This window comes from Struthio camelus, chromosome 1 (genome assembly GCF_040807025.1).
Source record: "Struthio camelus isolate bStrCam1 chromosome 1, bStrCam1.hap1, whole genome shotgun sequence".
NCBI lineage: Eukaryota > Metazoa > Chordata > Aves > Struthioniformes > Struthionidae > Struthio > Struthio camelus.
In genome coordinates this window covers 77,572,934-77,595,268 of record NC_090942.1, presented here as the reverse complement: position 1 = coordinate 77,595,268, position 22,335 = coordinate 77,572,934, and the positions used below count along the sequence as shown (strand labels likewise).

Sequence of the window (22,335 nt, the reverse complement as noted above, 5' to 3'; positions counted from 1 at the left end):
AGAGTCATAAGAGTAAAGGGAGAAAGGGATACAGCCTTCACGGTCTCAGGTGAAGAAGAGTGCCAAGATGCCAGGCTCTGTAGATCCTGCCACAGATCATCTTAACCGCGGCATATAGCTGAGCTGAGCTCTGTAGAGACACACAGTTGTCTTTGTGTTACTCCGCGAGGGCCACTCTTAAGCACATACTGCCTTGAGTTCATTGCTGGCTACAAGGGACCCTGACCGGCTCCTGCGGGGCCTGGGCAGCCTATGGGCCCATGTTCCAGCAAAGCAGTTCCTTAGTTCAGGATGGAGCAACGTGACCTAAGTAATAATCCTCCCCTAAAGTGGAGTGCTATGGAGACAGCTGTGATGTAGAGGTCTCTGTATGCAACCTAATTCACTCCAGCACCAGTGGTTCAAGCCACCCAAAAGTTTCTGAAGTAGGGATAGTAATGCATTAAAAAGTTCTTGACATATTCCTATTATTCTCCATTTCCTGTTCTGAGAGTTTTTCATATTTAATTTGCCATGTGACCATGCTGCTTTTGGAAGCAGCACGGTCAAAATCTTCCAACTTTTTATTCAGTTTTTTGCACTGCCTCATTTGTCCCCGGTTCTGGACTTTTAATGCTGGAGCAGAGAGAGAACAGTAGTTTTACTGACATTCTGAGAGTGCTGCGATTCAACCTCCTCCTTGACTCGAAGAGTGGCGGCGGGGGGGGGGGGGGGGTGGAAAAAAGCGTAATCCCAGGGCTAATAACGTTATATTATCACCCGTTTCCAAAACCAGTGCACGGAGCCCGTCTTCTTCCTTGACGGTGTTTCAAAGCCACGGACCTGCCCTGCCCTGCCCCCCCCCGAGCCCCGCCACGGGGGTACAACCCTGCCCCGATGCGGCTCCACAGCGCCCCCTCCCCCCCCCCACCCCCGCACCTAACGGAAGGTGCTGACGCAGCAGAGCTGCGCGTCGCCAGGGCAACCCGAGAGCCACAACCGCCTCAGGGCGGGCGCCCGCCCTTCCCCCCTCCCCCCCGCGTGCAGCGCCGTGCGCGCGCGCGCACGCTGCGTGGCCGGCTGGTGGGCGGGGCGGTGCCGGGCGAGGCGAGCGGCCGGCTGGCGGGCGCTGCTTTCCAACCTGCCCTCACCCCCCCTCCCCCCGCACCTGCCCTCCGGCGCGATGTGCGAGCCCAGCAAGCAGGACATCGCCGCCATCTTCAAGCGGCTCCGTTCCGTCCCCACCAACAAGGTAGCGGCGGCGGGACGGGGGCTGTTGAGGTTGGGGGTGGGGAGGAGAAGGCAACGGCCGAACTTCGCCGTTGTGACACGTCGCACTGCCCGAGGGGCGGGGGAGGGGCGGCCCCGCCCCGGCGCAGCGGCGGTGGCGGCGGCGCCCCCTCCCACAGCCCTTCCTCGGGGGCCCGCTCGGTGCACCCCCGGCACGAAGCCGGTGCCGATGCTGCTCCGCCGGCCGAGCGGCGGCGGGAGGAGTCGGGACCGGCTGCTCCGGAGCTTCCCGCCGTGGCCTCCGGCGCCGGGGCGCCCCGTGTGCCTGTGGGAGGAAGGAGAGCCCGGGGGAGGGTGTCGTTTTGGAAGCGCCTCCGTGAGGGTGCCGCGCTCTGGCACCCGGGCTCTCCCTGCTCGCCTCCCTCAGCCAGGGGCACGCCGGTGTGGCTGTCCCGGAAACGGAGGAAAGCCCCGCTCACCTTTCATTCCTTTCCTCTGGACGGTGTGACGCGTTGCTTGCTGGTGCTGCAAACTTGAGTGGCGTGTTGCGCTGTTCGTTCAAGGTCAAGCATTTAGCTAGAGGAGCGAGCTCCTTTCAGGTACCTGAGGTCTAAGAATTGCTGGGGAGAGGGCCAACTTAGTTAAAAAGCAAGTTCCAAAGCGGTGGTGAGACTGTAGAGTGCTGAATGTAATTTTTTCCTCAGATAGGTCGGTCATAGCACAGTCACTTCCTGTGGCTATAAAGTATGTTTTCTTATTGCACTGGCCTCATTCAGTAAGGATTTTAACTTTTCAGCGTTATAAAGCCCTGTCGTTTTTTCTTATCTGTTAAGGTGTTCAGTGCCTAGTTAAGAACTTGGAAAGCGCCTCAGACTGCAAAGTGACGTGATAAAGCTTTGGGCAGCAGAGCTACCCTTCAGCAGTTCTGTGCTCCTGTGTTGTTTTTTAATGCTAGTTCCTCAGTTTTGCTGGCATTATGATATGCTGTGAACATACTGATAAATTGATCCACCTTAAACTGGTAAACTTTGGTTTGACATTATGAAGAAACACCTTATTTTTATTTGCTGGAAATACAAATCTGGAGCAAAATCTGGTGCAAAATTGACTGCTACACTTTCAACACAAATCCTTGATTTACTGGCTGTGGAGGTGTTTCTGTCCTCTCAGGAAGTGGATATCAGAGGTGAAAGCTCATCAGTCAGTTTCTAACGCAAGTGTTCTTACAGATGGCTTTCACAGTAGGGTAAGAAGTCTGTCAAGAAAACGTTGTAGACCCAACAAGGAGAGTCAGAAAGAAAATCTGCAAGCTCCTGAAATTCACTGGCACTTTGTCTAAGAGATTGAATAGTATGTAACACTATTGCGATGCTTTTTTTGCGATTGGTATCGTGAGAATCAAAAGACGTTGCTAGCGAGGATGGAAAATTAGGAATCAAGTTGCTTGAGTAATTCTCCTGTACTGAACTCATTGTTACCATGTTAGACTTCACCTGTGGCTGTTCAGGCATACCTGTCTTACCTGGCAGTCGTGTCAAGCACTGTATTTCTTAGTGCCGGTGTTGACAAAGTAATATTGGCACAAAGTTTTTTCCTATTCAAGTTAGGTCAGTCTGAAGGAAGTAACTCAGATGCAGATAACTGATATTAAGTCTGCAGTGAAGTCCTGTCTTGTTGATCTCTAAAGAGTAAGATCAACAGCTTATGTCCCACAAATGTCCTGTGTCCATATATCCAAACAGTCTTCTTAAGTAAAAGTTGTTGCAGCCATCGTTTTATCTTCTCACATTTGGTTATGTCTTATTCTGTTCTCTTTCCTCTCGGTATATTCTTCTGATTCTGCTTGCTTGATTCTTCCAGTTCTCTTTATTTGTAAGGCTTTTCTGCTGACGTAGGAAAGAAATGCAAATATTGGAAAGCGTCAAAAGGCTCTCTATTAAAGGCTATTAAATTATTTAGTTGTATTGTCTATTTATACAGTTTGGGAGGAACTAGAATCTCTTCAGTGCAGCAGCTGGACTTGCTATTTACCTACTAAGCAGGCATATGTATTTATGCTGTGCTAGGTGCTCTGCAGTAATTCTTAGTACAAAAGTGCTTAGGAAAAATTCGGATTTAAATAAATGCGCAGTTTGATTTGTGGATGGTAGTGTGTTAAATTGCTGTGTGAATGCTTGTCTTGAGATTGACATATGTTAATTAACTTGGCTTTAGTTTGCTTTATTTTTCAATAGCACAGGAAATAACTTTTTGGAGTTTTTGTTGTTCCTTGTGTATTATGTAGTATAGAGCTGCCTGCCAATATTTAACAAAAATGTTACAACTATTAAATGGGATGCATTTTGTACATCTAAAAAATGTTCATAGATATAAAGCTAGCTGGTATTGTTAACTGAAACGTTTGTAGAGCTTACCTGTTCTGAAGACTTGCACCCTGAGACTGTGGCTATACAGTCTCTTTTAATCTAGCATGGATCTATACCTGTGAAAAAGAAATAGTTTTTGATTCCTTTCTCTCTGTTTCTTTTCCTTTTCTTATGTTGGTAATAGTAGTGGTGTGCCTGGTTGGAGAGCCAGATAAAGGATCTGAACTGGCTGAAACCCAACTGTTTGTGCGTGTTGTGGTGATGCGTTATTAGTTTGGTTTGGTTTGGTTTGGTTTTGCCACTGTAGAATATAGTATACCTCGACTGATTTAGGTCAGTTTAAGACGACTTCCAAAACGGGCAGTCCAGCCTTCTTCGTCTGGTAAACATTCCTGTTCCCTCCCTTGTATTGGCATTACTGATCATGTGGCAGGGTAGTGAGTTGGACCTACCTTTGCTCCGATTCAAAGCAGTTTTGCAGTACTAGTTTCCAGTAGGATCAGCAAGTGTGACTATTACTGCTGATACAAGACAAGGGGCAGGGAGGCCTGTCTGGATACAAGTGGTTGGTAATTAAGGCGGTAGCTGCTTGAGTTTAGAACACCTGTGACCAGTCATGAAACTTATGTGCTGACTAGTTTCGTATTCGCACAACGTTCTGGTGGTCTCACACAATAGGAATGGCAAGCACGAGGAGATGCAGAGATACCCTTTTGGCAACAGCCCCAGTATATGCCAGGTTAAAATTGTCTACGTAACCATGACCTGAAGGATAAGTTTTGCATGCAGTGAACATGCTGAACCTGCCTGGTGCCAAAACCAACATTTCTATACGCTGTGTATTAGTACGTGTCTAACAACAATAGATACTGTGTATTTATTTATTTGTTAATATAGGTGTTTTGTATAGGGTGGATGTTGCTGATTTAATGACTGTTTGCTGCAGATTACATCTAGGTCTTTGTGTTTGCTCTTTTTTCCAAAGTGGCTGTTACTGAAGCTGGGCTGTCCTGAAATGACCTAATACAAAATAAACCAAAATAATACAAGTATATTTTAAAAGCAGTCAATTATTTATCTTTCAAGTTGAATTTTATAATTAGTTTGACAACTTCAATTGCACCTAAGTCACTACAGAAAATACACTTTTTTTTTTTTAAATGGAAGCAATTTCATAAGGTGGCTCTGAAACGTGATTTAATTCTGTTTTCAATTCCTGTTACAATTTGTGTGATGCGAAGCACTTTACAAATTCACAAGGAAGGATAAGCAAAATGAGTGCAAGTATTAAGTTAATGAAACATATTTCTTTTCTGTTGCGTAACATGATGGAAACAACAGTTCTTATATTATTTTCACAAGAGAATTAGATGTTTGTCTACTTATATCACAAATTTAAAAGCTAAATTTTTATATAAATGAATAACTTTCCCAGGTGTCTGGTAAATAGTTTATACAGAGTTGATTCTACATGAGTGGAGACACTGAGCTGTATACTGCTTTGTGGCAGTTAGTTTCCAAGATGATGCAGTTAACTTTTAAGCTGATGAAATTAAGTGGTGCCTGTAATTGTACAGGGAGGGAAAAATAATTTTTAGGGATGTTTATTGTTCAACTTTTAAAACTTTTTTTAATTTTTAAATGCTTGCTGATACTCAAGATTCTTTTTTTACCATTTGAGCTCTAGGGAAATTCTATACTCAGAGCAGTATTGTAAGTCTGTTTTGCTCTCTGGTATTAGAAACAAGACCAGAGCTGTTTTATTACCACTGTTCTAAAACAGAATCTTCTCCTGTTTTGCTGTCCCCATGCTCCTTTTGGCTTTATAAGAAAATCCTGACAATAACCAATTTAAAATCAAGATTAAGGTAATGTTTATAGAGATTATTTAAGGAACTATTTCAAATAATGGAGAGAATGATCTTACTGAGAGGCTGAGTTCTGACTGCCAAGAATGTTTTTACAGCTATGAATGTTTTTACAGTATGGTATACCTGAAGAGTTACTCTTTTTTTTCTTTTTCCCTAACAAGCTGTCCGTATGTCATTCTGCTGTCTATGCTTATTTCAGGAAGTGCCTCTAACCCTTCCTTTTGTTGCTCCTTCCATGTAGTTTTTCCTCTTGTTTCTTCTTTCTCTCTTCTTTCACATGCCAATGAATGTCCCCGTTCCTGGGGATCCCCGTTCCTGTAGTGGGATACATAAATGTTCTTCATTCTCCTTTCCTTTTGGAAGTGCTCTGCTTAAGGCTATATCGAAGAGGAAGAATAAACGTAGCACCCCGGGACTGTGACCTCCATGCTTTCTCTTTGTGTTACAGATTATTAGTCTGACTGAAGCTCAGACTTAAATGTGTTCATGTTTAGGAAGAGTTGATGTTGTGGATCTGCTGGTGAACTTTGCTTGTTCCTGATAAATTTGGACTGTATAAACTAAACAGAAACACACTACAACAAAGTGTTTAGCCTCAGACTGCTCCTGGGCATGAGCTTGAAATTAATTTGGATGGCTGATAGGTGAGCTGAGCTAAGGATAAATTCTGGTCTGTTTGAGTGGGCACGTAGACAAAAATCTCTGTTTGGTTGTATGAATGGAGTCTCTAGCAAGGAGAGTTTTTAACTCTTCCCCCCTGCCCCCCACCCTGACAAGGAAGCGCTGGCATTGTGGCCTGCTTGTAGAACGCTCCATATGTCCCCACGCCAGGAGGAACCAATTTTTTTTTCTTCGTAGGTACAGCTAGAAGTCTCCTTTATATCTGAGAATGTATTAGATTTATAGGATGTTGGAGAGTAAGGTTGCAGATTGAAACTCCACTGATTTGAGTTTAGAAGCTTGTCTGTCCGTGGAGAGTTTCTTAATGCATATCTCTGAGTATGTCTATAGGTGGATGTTTTACTGTGAAATTAAAATATTTCTTTGCAGTCTTTCCACTGAAAGCACGTTAACCAAATAATGAAGTGCTTTCATACAGGAATAGATGTATTCACATAGTATAGGTAGGAATAGCTGTTTCTGTTTGAATTTATGTTCTTCCTTGCATTTGAAAATTGATTTGCATCTAATAAATTTTTTGTTCTTGCTTTCCTTGGCCAAAGAAGAACACAGTTAAGAATTACAGAAACAGGACCTGAAAGGTACATTCCATAGACCCGCAAAGAATAATAAATGTAGACTTAGAAATACCTTTTGCATTTTTAGCTAAGTGTTAGGAATTTAATGTGGCCGCAGAGGGGAAGTAATTCTCCTTTTTGCGTGTGCAGTAATTATGGGCATCTGGGCTTTTTAACCAGCCTACGTTATGGAGAGTCAAAAGGTTGGTATAGCAATATATAAGCGGTTCATCGTACAAATAGTCATGTCTGGAAGGAACCAGAGAAAGCTAGGCTGCGCCGTGTGCAGAGTGGACGCTTTCTTCACACAGAGAATTGACTTTCATTGGCTTGCTGTAAGGAACAAGGACCCTATAGTAAGGATAATTATATATAATGTCATTAGTACTGCTGATACTGAAGTTGCATGTACGTACTGTGAAAAGGGTAGATTCAGTGGTATCACCGCGAAGAGAGCCTGCCCTTGTGAAAATATTTCTTAAAAGCTTTGTATTTCAGTAGTGTAGGAAGTACTGTGTTAAATGTATGCTTTTGAAGTAGATTGATATGGGTTCTCCAGCCCACTCTTTCTCAGCCTGTGGTCCGTGTGTGCGGTGATCGTGGACAGAAACCAGAAGCGCAGTAAGCCTAGTCCTGTCCATTACTGCAAAGACATAAAAGCTTGGGCAAATGGTGTAACTTTTGCTTTCTTGCCTATCAAATTAGGATAATATGAAGGTGTTGTGTCAACAGATACTGTGAGGATGAGATGAGTTAGTTAATTTCCCCTCACTGTAAGGGTAGCCTAATACAATTACAAGAAGTGGTTATACTTAAATCCAGTTACTAATCTTTATTTTCTTTAAGGTATGTTTTGACTGTGGAGCAAAAAACCCTAGCTGGGCAAGCGTAACGTATGGAGTTTTTCTCTGCATTGATTGTTCAGGGACCCATCGATCACTTGGTGTTCATTTGAGTTTCATTCGGTAAGTAGTTTACATACTTTTATAGTAAAAATGGTAAGATTTTTATTGCAATCTTTAACATTGTTTTATTTTGTTATTATTGTTCAGATGACTCTTTAGAGGTGAAAATGCATTCTTCTGTTAACTACTGATTCAGACCTTCTTACAGTTTGCATTGGCTATGATTTATCTGATAGCTCCTTGGGAATTTGGTAATGGGATTCAGTAGAATTCAGTAGAATTTGTCCCATGCACCCCTTCTCAGTGCCTGCTTGTTGTGTTAGTAGGGCACATTGGTTGGCAGATTAGTTTCTGCACTGAAGATGGTGAAAATGAAGTACTTCACATCACACTTACTCTGTTCTTTATATGTTTTTCCAAATCAAATCTGCAGTAAATATTTGTTTACTGTCTTCTGCACTGTTACAGTATATTGGTCTTAATAGTCATCTGACCCCACAGCAAGCCAGTTTAGAGAGCTAAATAGCCTTCTGCCAGTTTTGCTTCCTGAAGTAGCTCGCTGTGGTGTCACCAGAGCGCTAGTACTGGACTAGGGAGAGAGGGATTGTGTGTGAAGGGCTGTTCGCTTTGATGGCAACTGTTAGATTGTCTCAGTCATACTGTAAAACTGCAGCCTGGGCTTCTCACGTTTCAGGTGAGCGTCCTAACACGTGGTCTCTAGAGTATGTCTCTTTTTGGCCTAATAAATAATTACATATTCAAAATGGGAGGTTGTTTAAAGTGAGCGAGAGCAACGTATCTAAGAATGGCTTGCAAATAAGAGCAGCCATCGCTCATCAACTAAATCAATGTTCCTCTTCTGCTACCTTTTCCCTGTGCGCAGGAGAGTTACAAGAGGACTCTCAAGAATCCATCCCTGATGATCGCGGCACTAATCATCCTGATGTTCACTGGGTCTCAAATTTTGGGTGTAATATAGTGTATGAATCGTCAGTTTGGTCCTTAGGTGTGATTGTCTTCTGCTGTTTACAAAGAGTTCAGATATGGTTCCTCAAAATATATCTTAATGGCGCTTTTTAAAGGGGAAAACCTATCCATGAAAGGGTGGATTTTCTCAAACTTTTGTATGGCAGTTGTGCATGACTTTATTAAATTGTTCTACATAACTGTGTTCTGCTGCAGGTTTTTTTTTTTGTTTGTTTTTACAGTTGTATACATTCTTCTCTTTTCAAAAAAATGAGAAAGGGAGAGAAATTTCAAGTGGCTTTTGAGATAACATTAAAATATTTCCCTCTGCTTAGATCTACAGAACTGGATTCCAATTGGTCTTGGTTTCAACTGAGATGCATGCAAGTTGGAGGAAATGCAAATGCCGTAAGTACATCCTAGGAATTATATTGTGCTCCTAAGTATTTGTTTTGCACGCTGAAGCTCGTTTGGCTTAGAAGCTATTGTTGGTTCTTACTGATTCACATCCTGGGGTATTTTATTTTTTCAGACCATTTATCGCTCTCTTTCATCCCCCCTACCCCCTTCTCTTTCTCCAAGCTTCTTGCAATTTTTCCATAATGGCATAATCTGCAGATGTTTTCTTTTTTTCATACAAATCATTAGTAACAATACTGAAAGGACCAGACCAGATCCTTGCTCAATACATCTGTGATTTAAAAGTGAAGCATTGGTAACTACTGAAAGGTTGACTTTCCAGCCTTTGCAAACCTAGCTCACAAGCTTTTCTCGTGACCGTGTTTCCTTACTGGCCATATGAAAATGTCATAACAATCATATCCCTGTCAGACGTTCCACTGAGCCGAGATGTGACCTGTACCTGCTGGTATAGTTGAAGTCAACATAGGACATGCTTCCCTGTCAGAGGCAGGAAGTAGCAGCGTTTTTGTCTTGGCAAACGTGTATTGGCTGTTTCTTACTACTGTATTTTCTAGATACTAAGAAATAAATTTGTTCCACGATTTTTTTTTTTTTGGTAAATTGAAGTTATCTTGACCGCTGTAGTGTTCTCAACCTCCTTTTAAAAAGAGGATGTTTTCCTTTGTCAACTTTTCTGGACTCTTGCCTGTTTTCCCTTTTTTTGGAATATAATCGCTGAAAACAGATTGCTTCCCTAAGTAGACCCACCCAATTTGGAAACATATAATTTCCCTAAGCAATTTATACTTTTCTGATTATCCCCTAAATGCTTACCCTGTATCTTTCTTAATTTGTGCTTTGTCCTTAACGTTGTTTCTTTGAGAAACTTCAAGGTTGCCTGAGGTTTTTTTTTGTCCTCCTCCCACCCAAGCTGTCTCCCCATAGGTTTTTACTCAACAGTTTTGAGCTTGCCTTATCTACTATTCTCAAGTCTAAATGCTTTCATATTGTGCTGTGGTTTTTGAGTTTTTTTTGGTCTGCTTCCATACAAAGGAGTGGTAATTCAGGATCATTATTATTCAGGTTGTCTTCCACTTCTGCATTTTCCAGTCAACCCTTTTTCTTTTAATTAGGCATTCAGCAGATCAGTCTCCCTGATTTAAATATCTGAGCAGTTGCATACCTTCTTGAGAAATGAAGTGTTGTCTTCTCCCTATTTTGTTTTCTGTTTTTTTACCATTTCAATACTGTTCTTAAAAGAATTATCTCATTGAGTTTCTGTTATGCCACTTAGTCAGAACTGTGATTTTATGTACTAATCAGCAGAGAGATATTTTGCATGAAAAACATTTTCTTTTCTAGCCAAAGGATTTAAGGCAGTTAGAAGGAAGAGATGACAAAGTTTGAAAAGTACTTTAGTTAATTGCAGGAAGTGTATTCCTGGAACAACAAATCTGAATTATTTAATGCTTCGCTTTTTTGTCTTTCTGCTTTGTTGTTGCTGTTTCTTATCTTACGTTGTCCCAAGAAGTCTAATAGTTAATACATATATCTCAAATTGATAATGGCCTATTTTGGATTACCTAGCAGGATTAATGTCTGGAACTTTAAAGACCAATTTAGTAAACTAAAGACCAATTTAGTAAACATTACAAAGTAAAATTAACATTTTTCCTCTTATTAAGTGCCACGTTCTGTTTTTAGTAATGACTATTTTGGAAATATTATCAGATTAACATTAGACATCTATATTCTGTAATAGCCTGTTGATTTTGAATCTTGGAAAACAGTAGTCATGAGCAGCTAAGCTGTGTAACAGAGTGCTAGAAATTCTAAAGTGTTCAGAGATCCTTTTGCTTTCAGAATAAATTTTTACTACGGTTGTAATTAGGATGTACAAAGTTGAGCTCTGAAAGTTGGATTCATGGCTGTATATATTTAAATGAAAGAATACACAATTTGTTGACATCCGTGACTTTTTAGACTACATTAATCATGGAAGTTAGTTGGCTGGCATTACATCCCTTCTGCGTGATTGTTGCTTAAACTGTCTAAAAAATCTGGTACTTGTATACTAGATATATACTTTGTAATTGCAGCGAAAGAGGTAATAACCTTAGGTTATCTTGACATGTTAACCCTGTTAGAAAATATTTTATATGTATTGCTGGAATAGTTTGACAGTTACTTCTCGTGGAAGAGTGTATGACATGACTTGGTCAATTCTAGGTACTAAAAGATGCCCAGCTTGTCTGTGTTTTGACCTTTCAGACAACTTTCTTTTTTTCTTCTGCATTGTGGAACTCTATTTTAAGCATACTGATTTGCCTTTTTTTTTGTTTTTTTTAAAAAGACCCTAAGTTTGAATAAAACGTATTTCATTTGTGTGTGTGTATGCACACTTTAAGGAAGACCTATATGCAGTTATTCAGATGTTATTGAACATACGTTGTTCTCTTTAGCATGCCAGAGATGAAGTGAGGGAATGATTTTTAGAATATCAGGATTGTCCTTTGTAGCACAAGTATTGGAAATCAATTACCTCTTCCTTCTACAGCTGGTTTTAGAACTTGGATTCTCTGTAGGTGATTAGAAGCTTGTATATGTTTTTAAAAAACCTCGCTAATGTGTTTGGGTTTTCTGTTATTTTATTTATACATCAGTCGGATTTAGACTGGGGAGCAGAGTATTTTGCTGCATTGCAGTAATTCTTTTATATGAAATGCATTAGGTTTTCAACCTGTTTTTCATAGCATTTTCTGTGTTTTGCTTCATAGTCTGCTTTTTTCCATCAACATGGGTGCACAACAAATGACACCAACGCAAAGTATAACAGTCGTGGTGCTCAGCTTTATAAGGAAAAGATTAAATCACTTGCAACGCAAGCAACAAGAAAGCATGGTACTGATGTGAGTAATGTGTCCTAGGTCATGTTGATTTCTGAAAAGCTTTCCCCTTTTTCCCCCAGAGTCATTTTAAGTTTCTAATTAGTAGTGCAAAAGACTGCCTTTTAGAGGTATGGGTACACATTACAATGAACAGGTAAAGCTAGAAAGTAGACTGTTTGCAGCTTATCTTTTTTCGTTGGAAGAAAGAATAGTGACATTAAAGCTCAGCCTGATATTTCAGGTTCACTTCTGTGTTACTCAAACAGCGATTATAACACTTGCAGTAGCTGTTATGAGTTCTAGGCAGAAACTTCAGATCTTCTTTAAAATATGAACTATTTTGTTTCACAAGCACGCTCCAAAATTATATCAGTGGTATCTACATAACAAAAATCTTAGTATTTCTTTGTGAACTGTATAATGTTTTTTATTTTGGCCTTTTTGGAACTGAATTATTATTGAGAATTATAGCACGTAGAAAGGTAAAAGTGCTAAAAGAATTATTTACAAAATATGTGGGATTTTGATCTGAGCAGTTAACTTTTTTTACTATTTTTACAAAAAGTATATTTGAAAAATTGGCAAGTTCTATTATGCCCTGAACTTACTGGTTTCCACTAAAAATGTTGAAGCAGTTCATGCGTGTTGTCAAAATCTTAAAGAAAGTTAGGTCAGTGGGCAGTAGGAAGCTATTAGCAAAGTATGTGGAATTAGAGTTTGCTGAGGTGTTAAATAAGAGTTGCACAGCTCTTTTGAATATGCAGAAAGAATGTTTTGGTTGGTTAATTCAGCTTGTTCAATTCCATGATTAATTCATTTCAAGTTGATCAGCTGAATGGGAATTAAAAAAAACCAAGCTTTTTTGCCTTTCTTTTGCCTAATGTATACGTTAAATAGTAATATGAAATTTAATAGGTTACAATATTATAAATGTTATAGATAATATGATTCACATTGCTAACTTCAGATAATATTTCTTGTGAGTAATTTAACACCCTTAGATACAAAACACATTCAAGTATACTTTTAATAAGCCATGTGTATTTAAATTGGCTGTGAGTGCCCCGAATAATGTTTTGAAGAACCACGATTGTCTTAATTCAGTTACAAGTTCCATCAAAATATAACTTGATATTAATATTTACTAAAAACTATAAAATAATACATATTTTTAAGTTATATATCACAAGCCTAAGTAATTGTGTGCTATCTAAAGAGAGATTTAGAGAAGAAAACTTCTCTAAATTACTGATTCTCTAAATTACTGATTACCGGTTGTTTAATGATGAAGTAAGCTTAGTTGCACGTTCAACCTATTTGAAATAGGTTACTATTTTCAGTTGTGCACCTTTTGCGCTTAGTACAAAGAACCGGTAGAAATAATTTGCCTATGAATGATCTTGGACTGCATATCACAGGTGAAGTCCTGACCTGCAGGATTCTAAGAGCAACCTGCAGCACTGTGAGTCTTTTAGCCTTCCTTGAAATCATGTATAGGCTCAAAGTTGTTAGCATCTTACAGAACTGTGCTTTAACTGTGGTAGAGGTTTGAGGACTCTGAGATTAGGCGGGAAGATTAATCAGAGTAGCAAACCACACTGAGACAGTTCAGAAAACTGTTTCTAATAACTGCGAGTATTGTGTTTTTAGCTTTTTTGTTTTGTGCAAGATAAAAATATTAGAGAAAAAACTTACTTGTGAATATGAAGACTGTGCCTATTATAAAGGTCTAGTGGTAGCTGTATTCCTGCAGCAGAGCTCCTAGTGAGCATTTGACTAGGAAGGAAATGGGGAATGTAAAGGAAGACTTCACATACATACCCAATCAAAAAGCAGAATGTCAGGTATTAAAGCTCAAGTGTATTTGTAAGGGGAAAATACTTACCAGGAAAAATCAATAAATATTCAACCTGAAAAAAAATGGAAGTTTTAATATTAATGCGTTTTAAATAAAACAATTGTCCTTTACAATTAAAGAAAAAAATTCACATTTTTTCTTTTTAAATTCTAGCTGTGGACAGATGGGTGTGGAATGCCACCTGTGTCACCTCAGCACAAAGAGGAAGACTTTTTTGCATCTCATGTTTCTCCCAAGGTATAGATTACCTGTATTTAATTCTTGTTAGCTTTCTAAAACACGTATGTTAGTTGTGTGCTCTGTGATGGAGTTAAAACCCTGAAAGAAAACCTTAAAGAGAAAGAATAGGTCGGTGAGTTAACATTTACCTGCTTTTCCTTCTGTGGGTCTCAAAATTCTTCCATGGATGTGAACCACTTTATAAGATGATAATTTAGAATGACCCAAATACTAGCTAAATGTGGAATGAAACTATTTTTTCTTAGGCTTACAATCCCACTTGGACTCATGCTTGCTGACTTGGGGTTGCCCTGATTTAAATTTACTGTGAGATAAGTTTGGTTTTTAGTCAATAAAGTTTAGTAGTTCTTAAAACATTTGCTAAGCAGGAGCTTTTTCTTCCTCCAAAATACTTGCGTGAACTTTTAAAAGTTGAAGTGACATTCTGAAGGCCATTGCTACTCTTAATTCTGATTTCTTTGATCCCACTTCTGTCCCGGTGCCTTGTAGTGATAGATGCTGTGTTTATTTCAGAAATTAGAGTTCTAGAGGCTCAGGAGAGTCTGGTATTTGAAAAATCCAGATGTCTATAGTGAAAACAGCTTTAGTAATTGTGATCTTAAACTTAGAGCAATTAAGTTGTTTTTACATCTAGTATTCCTAAAAAAGTTGCAACAATACCAAGTGTTCCAGTATAATTGCTTTCTAGTATAGTTGCAGTCTGTGGACATTTAAATGCAATCGTGAGGCATGTTTTGGGATAGAGAAGAATTCAGAACTCAGGTATATCAGATTAGTTTTGCTGTGAGAACTCTTCACTAGTTTATGCTCTTATCCATTTCCCTGTCATAACAGTGTTGTTGTTTGTGTACATCAGCAGCAAATAACAAAAGCCTGTGCAAGCTGCTTGTATCTTAAACTGTATGAAGAACATAGTAAAAATGACATGATTTTTTAGGGACAAGACATAGTTGGGAAGTTTAAGGAGGGAAATATCAACTGTAATTTAAATGAAAAATGAGGTTTTTTTCTTTTGCTTTTTCAGTTGTGGCATTTAAAAATTTAACCTTTTTGTTGTATTTGTAAGGTTTCAGAAAGTAGTGCATCTTTAAAGGGGAATTCAGCTTTTTTTTGTGTTATTTATTTTAGGAACTTCTGTTACAGCCAATATTTGACTATCTTACAGAAATATTTTTCACCATCTTTGAAACAGGGAAAGAATATTTCCATTTTACGGGTTGGAAAGGACACTCTACTACACAGAAATGCTTTTGCAAAGACAAAAATAACACAATTATTGTGAATTCAAGTGCTGTGTCTTCATCAGAAGACCATCTGCCCTGATAGTAGAAAAATAAATGGGATATTTCTGTTTGCAAAACGCAACATGGAAGAATGCTGGAAAGTGAGTGGGGGAGAAGCATGAAAGAATACTGAGGCAAGCTAGAAAGAAAGTAGTTTAAGTAGAGAAATTTGTAAATGTTTTTGAGGCTTAGGATGAAGTAGGAACTTGATACAAAACCCCATAAAATAATTTAAAAAATGAGGTAAGATAATTTATGGGTAAAATTAGATCAATTTCCACAGCAAACTTTTTGGCTAGTGTTAAAGGAAGGAGGTTGAAGACAAAATGGTCTGCATACCTCAGAGAAAGAGATCATCTGGATGTGAATGATGTTTTGAGACAGAGGCTCTAAGGAAGAAGAAGCATGAACTGGCAGTGGCACAATGTAGGTGGGAAGGATGATACCAGCCAGGTGTTTTTGAGAACAGGTTGCAAGCCTGCCTGCTGAATAGGATGTGTCTGAGGGGAGGTGGGAGGACTCATCAGGAAGACAGCACAGCATCAAAAACTAAATGTTAGAAAATTGGGGCTAGCGTGGGGAAAAGGATTGGTGTTACATGTAAATAAATGACCCAGATCTTCTGTACTGCATTACCATTATAAGTGAAAAAAAAATTAATAAGCAACATGCAAAAAATAAATTTAAAGCATAATTAAAATGAATATTATTATTTTAGGTGGTAAACATACTGAAGTTCCTCAGAGGGAAACACAGACGCTCAGCAGTGCTTTTCAAAATGGCAGCCCTTAATAAAGGCGGGCGTTTCTGTAACTATTAATTACTGCCCTCCTGAGAACCTGTTTTAAACCTAGAAGCTGTAGTCACAAGAATCTAGTATTAACTAATCAGCTGTGGTCAAGCAGTCTGTGAGAACAGTATTCATATTTATATTTTGTGTGTACTTTGATTTTGTAATTTTTTCAAGGCAAAGAACACAGAATGGGGATCATCAGAGCCAGTTTCTCTGAAGCAGAAACCTTCAGAAGATATTCCAGAATGCGACGAAGGTATGATTGATTCTTTAACAGTAAGCTGCTTTTTGTGATAGTCTGTTTATCTACTTCAATAGTTAAAGAATGTAATCAGGCTAATAATTTAAGAATTTGGAGGAAGAAGGAGTTCCTAGAATAGAAGGATTATGCTAAACTGTGGGGGACTGAATGTTCTGTAAATAGTGTTTAATAGGAAATCCAAATTAAAATCTGATTCAGAAGATTTCAAATTAACCTTTGGGTGTCTGCTGCTTTGTTAGTAGCTAGTAAAGTTATGACAGAAGTAACATATTGCGGTGTCTATATCAAACAAGACTTTGGGGATGAAGAATTGTGTTTTGATGTTTTAAGTATTGTAATGAGCCTTCTGTTACTCTCACCCTTGTTATTTATTATGTTTTTAGGTGGACCAGAGCATGGACCAAGTGTTGATTGCCTTAGTGCATCACCAAAAGCTGCATTAGGTAATGAGTGTAAGCAGAAGAAGATAGCAGCCAGTGTAGCGTACTTAAGTATTCATTGTTACAGAGAATGTTTGACCGGGACAAGGTGTGGAATTCTTACTTTAATACTGATGTGCATGAGTTAGTTGAAGCAGACCGATTTGTATTATAACTTCTTCTGTTAAACAATATATTCCATCTAAGAAATTAATTCTTCTTGGTTGTGTTCTGTTTTTATCTTTCCTATTTTAGCTGACTCAATGAATTTAAATGCTGCAGGCATCACACCTAGTAAAGGTGACCATTAATATTTTACACCTGCCACGAGTCTGCTTCAGATTCTACATTTAAAGCACACAGGTAGAATGGAGCACTGTGCTGCGATTAACGGCCTGCTGCTATGTACTTTAAGCAAACACATCTTCTACTAATGGATCCATTTTTCTATCTAGACACAGCTTTTTGCTTCCCTTTTAGAAAATTAAACATATAATTTGACTGTAGAACCCCAATATTTATAATCCAAAATCTTCAATGTCTAGAATCTTAGTTTAAGTAACACTGAAGATCGCATCATACTATATGTAAATCAAACAGTTGAGGAAAATAAAATAGAACAGAAAAAAATACATAGATGATTTATCTTTTTTTGAATCATCACATCATTTTAGTAAAAAAAAAAAAAAAAAGTGGTCACTGGGTCTACCCCAATATTTCAAGAAGACCTTATCTGCATCACTGTTTTTATAGTCGCTGTTTTTATGAAATGGGCACTAGGGTATAGGAAAAATATTGTTATCCACATACACTTCACGATTTGCTTGTTTATCTGTAACGTGTTCTCATAAAACAAGTGCTTTATTTGTTTTTGACATTACAAGCTTCTATTTTATGTCAAGAGTCTGCCTTCTGTATGCCTGTTCCCTCTGTTTCCAGCTAAGCTTTGTCTTAAACTAGTTTTCCTGTATGTACAAGCATTCAGTAGGAGTTGTTGATCGAAAACTTGATTGTGGGAGATTTACTGGCTGGCTCAATATAGCTGTCAGTAAGACACACAACAATATTTCTATGCTGAGTCCTATTGAGGTCTTATTAAAAACATAAAGATTAGGATTTGCATCAGATTTTCTGCAAAGCAGAATGCACATTCATTCCTTTTTTATGTTAGAAGATTTAATACAAAGCATTAAAGCTGAAATTTTCGAACCTTATGTATTCAGTTAAACTCCTAAAACTAAGTTTAGGCAATTCAACAAAACTGACTGATTATTCAGTGATACAGAATGTTATCACCTCTGATAATAGTCATGATTTTGTTGGGGCAGATGCTTTTTACCTGTATCATCAGTTCTTTTATGCATAGCCAGTACTTTTCTATCCAGGATACAATTAATCTCGAAAAGGATACTAGATTAGAAAGACCTCTAATCTGATTTTGACTGGCAAGTCCCACATTCCTGTTCTGTTTACTGGTCGGTATCCAGAACTGAAAATTGAACCCTGATTGATTTCCTAGTGGGTATTTGCAAGAGATGCCATATCCTGTATCAGGGACTCTTTCCCACCTTTGCTTGGTGCTGTTCACAGCCCTCTTCCCTGTAACTGTCCGATTTCTAAATCTCTTCATGTAGAAACTGTAATGCTTTAAGGCATTAAAATAAATTCCCAAAACTTTATTTTGAGGCTGAAACTGTGGAAATTTACTTTTGCAGTTTTGAGGTTAACAAAATTGTATGTCAAGTAATGTACATTTAATCCTTGCAGAGAACACCACCTTCATAAAAAAGAAGCCAAATCAAGTTAAAAAGGGGGTAAGTGTGTATAATTAATGCATATTTTTATCTGTATTATAGATCTCTGGAAATACGTAGATTGCAGTATGGAAATGTGTCATGTAAATTAAAAGACAGAACAGCACTTGTATCAGTAACAGTGTATGGACACTAAAATGGAATAGTTCTGTTATGAAATGGCTTGTTGCTAAGATCAATTTGTCTAACAGTTTACTGTTGTTATGTCGTAGAGTACTTAAGATCTGTGGGCTGTTTTCTGACCTCAGTTCCATTCGATATCTGTATATATGTATGCAGCTCACTGAACTGTCTTTGACTTTGACATGTATGTCCGAGCATCATTTTATTTATGGGCCATCTGGACCTGAATAGCAGGTGATATTCTTCAAAAATGAGGAAAATAAAAATGTCAAAATGTGTTTTGAAGTCAAGGTCTGTATCCCACTTTTGTGCAGTTCTGTTCACAGCCAGTGTCCCTGCGATTCGACCTGGTGCTCTGTAACTTTTCTTCTCCTTGCTTATCAGACATGGGCTGCCATTAGATAGTAGGGCTTCTTCAGTCTTTCAGGCTAGCCTAAGTTAGTTGGCATTGACATATTTCTGTAGCAAGTCCTGAAAGCGGAGAGAGCTCTAATAGTTCTTTTAATTCGGTAAATATGCATATGTGACATAACCAGTCAACATAAGGTGGGTTTGAGGCTTTCATAACCTAATTTCTGAAGCAAATCTCATCTCACACACAGGACAGCAGTATAGTATTAGGTTGAATTCATAAATTGCTCGGACATTCAATATCAGATTTAAGTATTCCAGCATGCAAGTTTAGAGACTTGTCTCAGGATAGGATCCTAACCCGTTCTTAGGCATCTAATCTCTGTTATAGAAGGCGTGAGGAGAGTTGCGTTTCTCAGAATGATGTTCAAGCAACCTGACAACTGACTAAAATGTCTATTCAAGCTAGCTAGGAAAAGCTGGCGATGATGTGTTTGAAACAGTTTCCCTCTAGAACTTAGTGTTGCCGAGGTGCACTTTTACATTATTTCATTTTCTATCATGCACCCTTCTCTGAGAACCATTCTTTGAAGGAATATTCAAAGCAAGAGTGAAGGAAAAATAGGTGCCCCTACTTTCTAAAGCATTTTAGCGCAGTAATTTTCAACATTGTTTTAGGATCTGCAAATATAACAACTAACTGGAGGTACAGACCTCTGTATGGGTAATTGCATCTGATGGTGAGCTTACTTCTCTTTCTTCTTGTGTACCCCCAGAAATATTCCACAGATGCGTTAGTAGCCTGGGTGCTACAGGTTGGCATCCATTGACATGGTTACAGTACTTGCATAGAGCATGGAGGTTCAGTGCATTCTTTGGTCTGATTTTGGATATATGGCTCCTGAGTCCTAATATTAGGCTATTAGGCTGACAATGCATTATTCACTTCTTGTAAGTCTTGGCCATTGTATGGCAAAGATTTTCAAGTTTTATTGGAGCAGAAGATTCATTTAGATTGAGGCCCGTTATTCCTTGCTCCCACTAGAGGGCCCTAACATGCCAAAGAATTTCTGATCTATTATTAATGGACAGTCAGAAGCACGTAAGTGGATTCGGAGGTGCATGTACATTTTGAACTATAATTTAGAGCCTGACTGTACTATTCTCTGTGTACACAGGCCAGAGCGCTTGCATGAAGACTTAAAAGTGGGTTAAGATGAATGCAATGCGAAAATAAATATTGCTGCAGTGTTGCAGGGGAGGAATAAACATATGGGAAACTGAGACTGAGTTTGAGTGCTGTGCCACCTCTGATCAGCATTGTTGTATCTCTTCATATTTAAAATAGTCTATGATTTTTAAATCAGTGATAATCAGAGTGAAAGAATATGTATTCTTCTGTTGAAATAATAGGAACTAGAAATAGAATTATTTTAAAAGAGCCAGTGCAAAACTGTAACCTGTCAGCTGATGTGATTGTCTAAAAAAGTTTACTACACTTTGTCACATGCAAAGACTAATGATTGCATGTTTACGGATTTTGCATACTTACATATGTACAAAACTTGGATATTGCTTTCCTACCATAAATTAATAAATATGTACCCATTTATTAAAAATACGGATACATCTATCCTTAATCATAAGATAAGAAACAGTAACACTGGCCAATGAGAACTAGTTATAGAATCTTTGCCACTTCCATATTTAAACTGCGAGTTGAGTGAACTAGCGCCAAATGATTCAGTTGCAACAAACTTGATTATGCTATTTCTGTGCAACAAAGTAACTATTATGAAACTAAAGTTGTGCCATATAATATAGCCTGTATTTGAACATGACAAGTTCTTATCAGTTATAACACTTTCTAGCATTACAATTTCTGGCTCTAATAGTTGACTGCAGGGCTAACTACGTTTCGAAGAGTTAGTAGCCCCTCCAAACAGCATGTATAGCAGGTCAAAACATAAAAAACTATTATTTTCCTCTGCTCTAAATCTTCATTGCTGTTTGTCTATCCTCTAGAACAGAGTACAGTATTTGCTGTTACTTTCAGAGTTGACCACTAAGCCGGCTGAGGTGATCGTCTTAAGTTATAACGTTGAGGTTTTTTGTTTTTTGTTTTTAATAAATCAAGCTTGGTGCCAAAAAAGGTGGTTTGGGGGCACAAAAAGTGAGCAGCCAAAGCTTTAATGAGATTGAAAAACAAGCGCAAGCTGTAGATAAAATGAAGGAACATGAGGATCTTCACATCAGTAAGAGAACTGAGAAGGAAGAGCCACTGTAAGTATGAATTGTCTATACAGTGGTAAAACGTAATACTTGATTTCATGTTAATGAAGTAATTGTCAGCATTTTAAATACTGCAAAAGACTAGCTCGTGCAAATAAAGTTTCATTTATTGCTTAAGTCCTGAAATGTGACTGAAGTGGGCCAAAAAGTAATTGCTCTATTGGCTTTTTTTTTTTTTTATTTGAAGTTAGGTATATGTGCTTCTACAATTGAAGATTTTCTGTAGAAGTAGCCCAATGCAATCTTAAAAAACAAAAATACAACCAAACAAAAAAGCGTTAATGTTATTTTTATTTAAAACAGAAAATAAGGAGGTGTTCTGCTGAAAAATAAAATGTGAAATAAAATATATGTGAAGTTTAAGTATTATCACAAATATTTGGCCTCTTAAATTTTCTTCACCCAATGCTAGTTACCTTTTTTTTTTTTTTAATGTGGTGAGCTGAACTATATAAACAGTCTTCTTAAGAGCACGGGGAACGTATCCAATATGTACAAATAAAATTGAGTATTTGTAAGAACTCCGCTGAAGGCAAGGAGTAGTTTAAGCATTGCTGGATATTGCCTCCATAAGTTTCAGATGGTTTATACTGGAACTGCCTTCATTTTCATCAAAAGCCTTTGAATGTTTTTATCTGAGACCTTGAATCTGTTAGTCCATCTTCATTAGCTCAGTCCTAAAGCTCATGGGGCACTGTTCTGTAGTTCTTTCCATTAGCTTCTTCCAATACATGTTTTTGGTTTCCAACGTTCTGGTAGTTGTCATCAAAATTAGTCTAGTAAAGACCTGGCTAGTGTAAACTGTTGCAAAGTTAAAAGTCCTGTCTTTTAAGTGCTAAGATGCATCATCTTTATAACCTATTAAGAAATTTTCTAAATTATTGTATAATTACAGGATCACTTGGGGTTTGTGGAACAAAGGTCTTTGGTCTGTAGTCTCTGCCTCAAAAATATTAATCACAGGGAAATCATTAATTTTCCTTAAGTATTTTTCACCACAAAGTCATGCTTCTTAGTGACTGCTGAAAAAGTACCAATGTACTGAAAAGGAGGAA

The 22,335-nt window shown here is 38.4% G+C and overlaps 1 protein-coding gene across 3 annotated transcripts in view; it reads left to right on the top strand.

Annotated features, from left to right (window-relative positions):
* Positions 1-973: 973 nt before the first annotated feature.
* ARFGAP3 (ARF GTPase activating protein 3) overlaps positions 974-22,335 on the top strand; it is a 36,583-nt gene continuing 15,221 nt past the window's right edge. The window contains exons 1-9 of one of the 3 annotated variants that reach the window (XM_068950702.1): positions 974-1,231; positions 7,531-7,649; positions 8,891-8,963; positions 11,735-11,866; positions 13,857-13,940; positions 16,194-16,275; positions 16,665-16,724; positions 18,468-18,514; positions 21,126-21,271. In XM_068950702.1, the coding sequence (XP_068806803.1) occupies positions 1,163-1,231; positions 7,531-7,649; positions 8,891-8,963; positions 11,735-11,866; positions 13,857-13,940; positions 16,194-16,275; positions 16,665-16,724; positions 18,468-18,514; positions 21,126-21,271 (812 nt within the window). In that variant the 5' untranslated portion in view covers positions 974-1,162. Of the gene's footprint in view, positions 1,232-1,380; positions 1,809-7,530; positions 7,650-8,890; positions 8,964-11,734; positions 11,867-13,856; positions 13,941-16,193; positions 16,276-16,664; positions 16,725-18,467; positions 18,515-21,125; positions 21,272-22,335 lie in introns of those variants that run through there. The other 2 variants (XM_068950708.1, XM_009678779.2) reach the window with 2 other exon arrangements.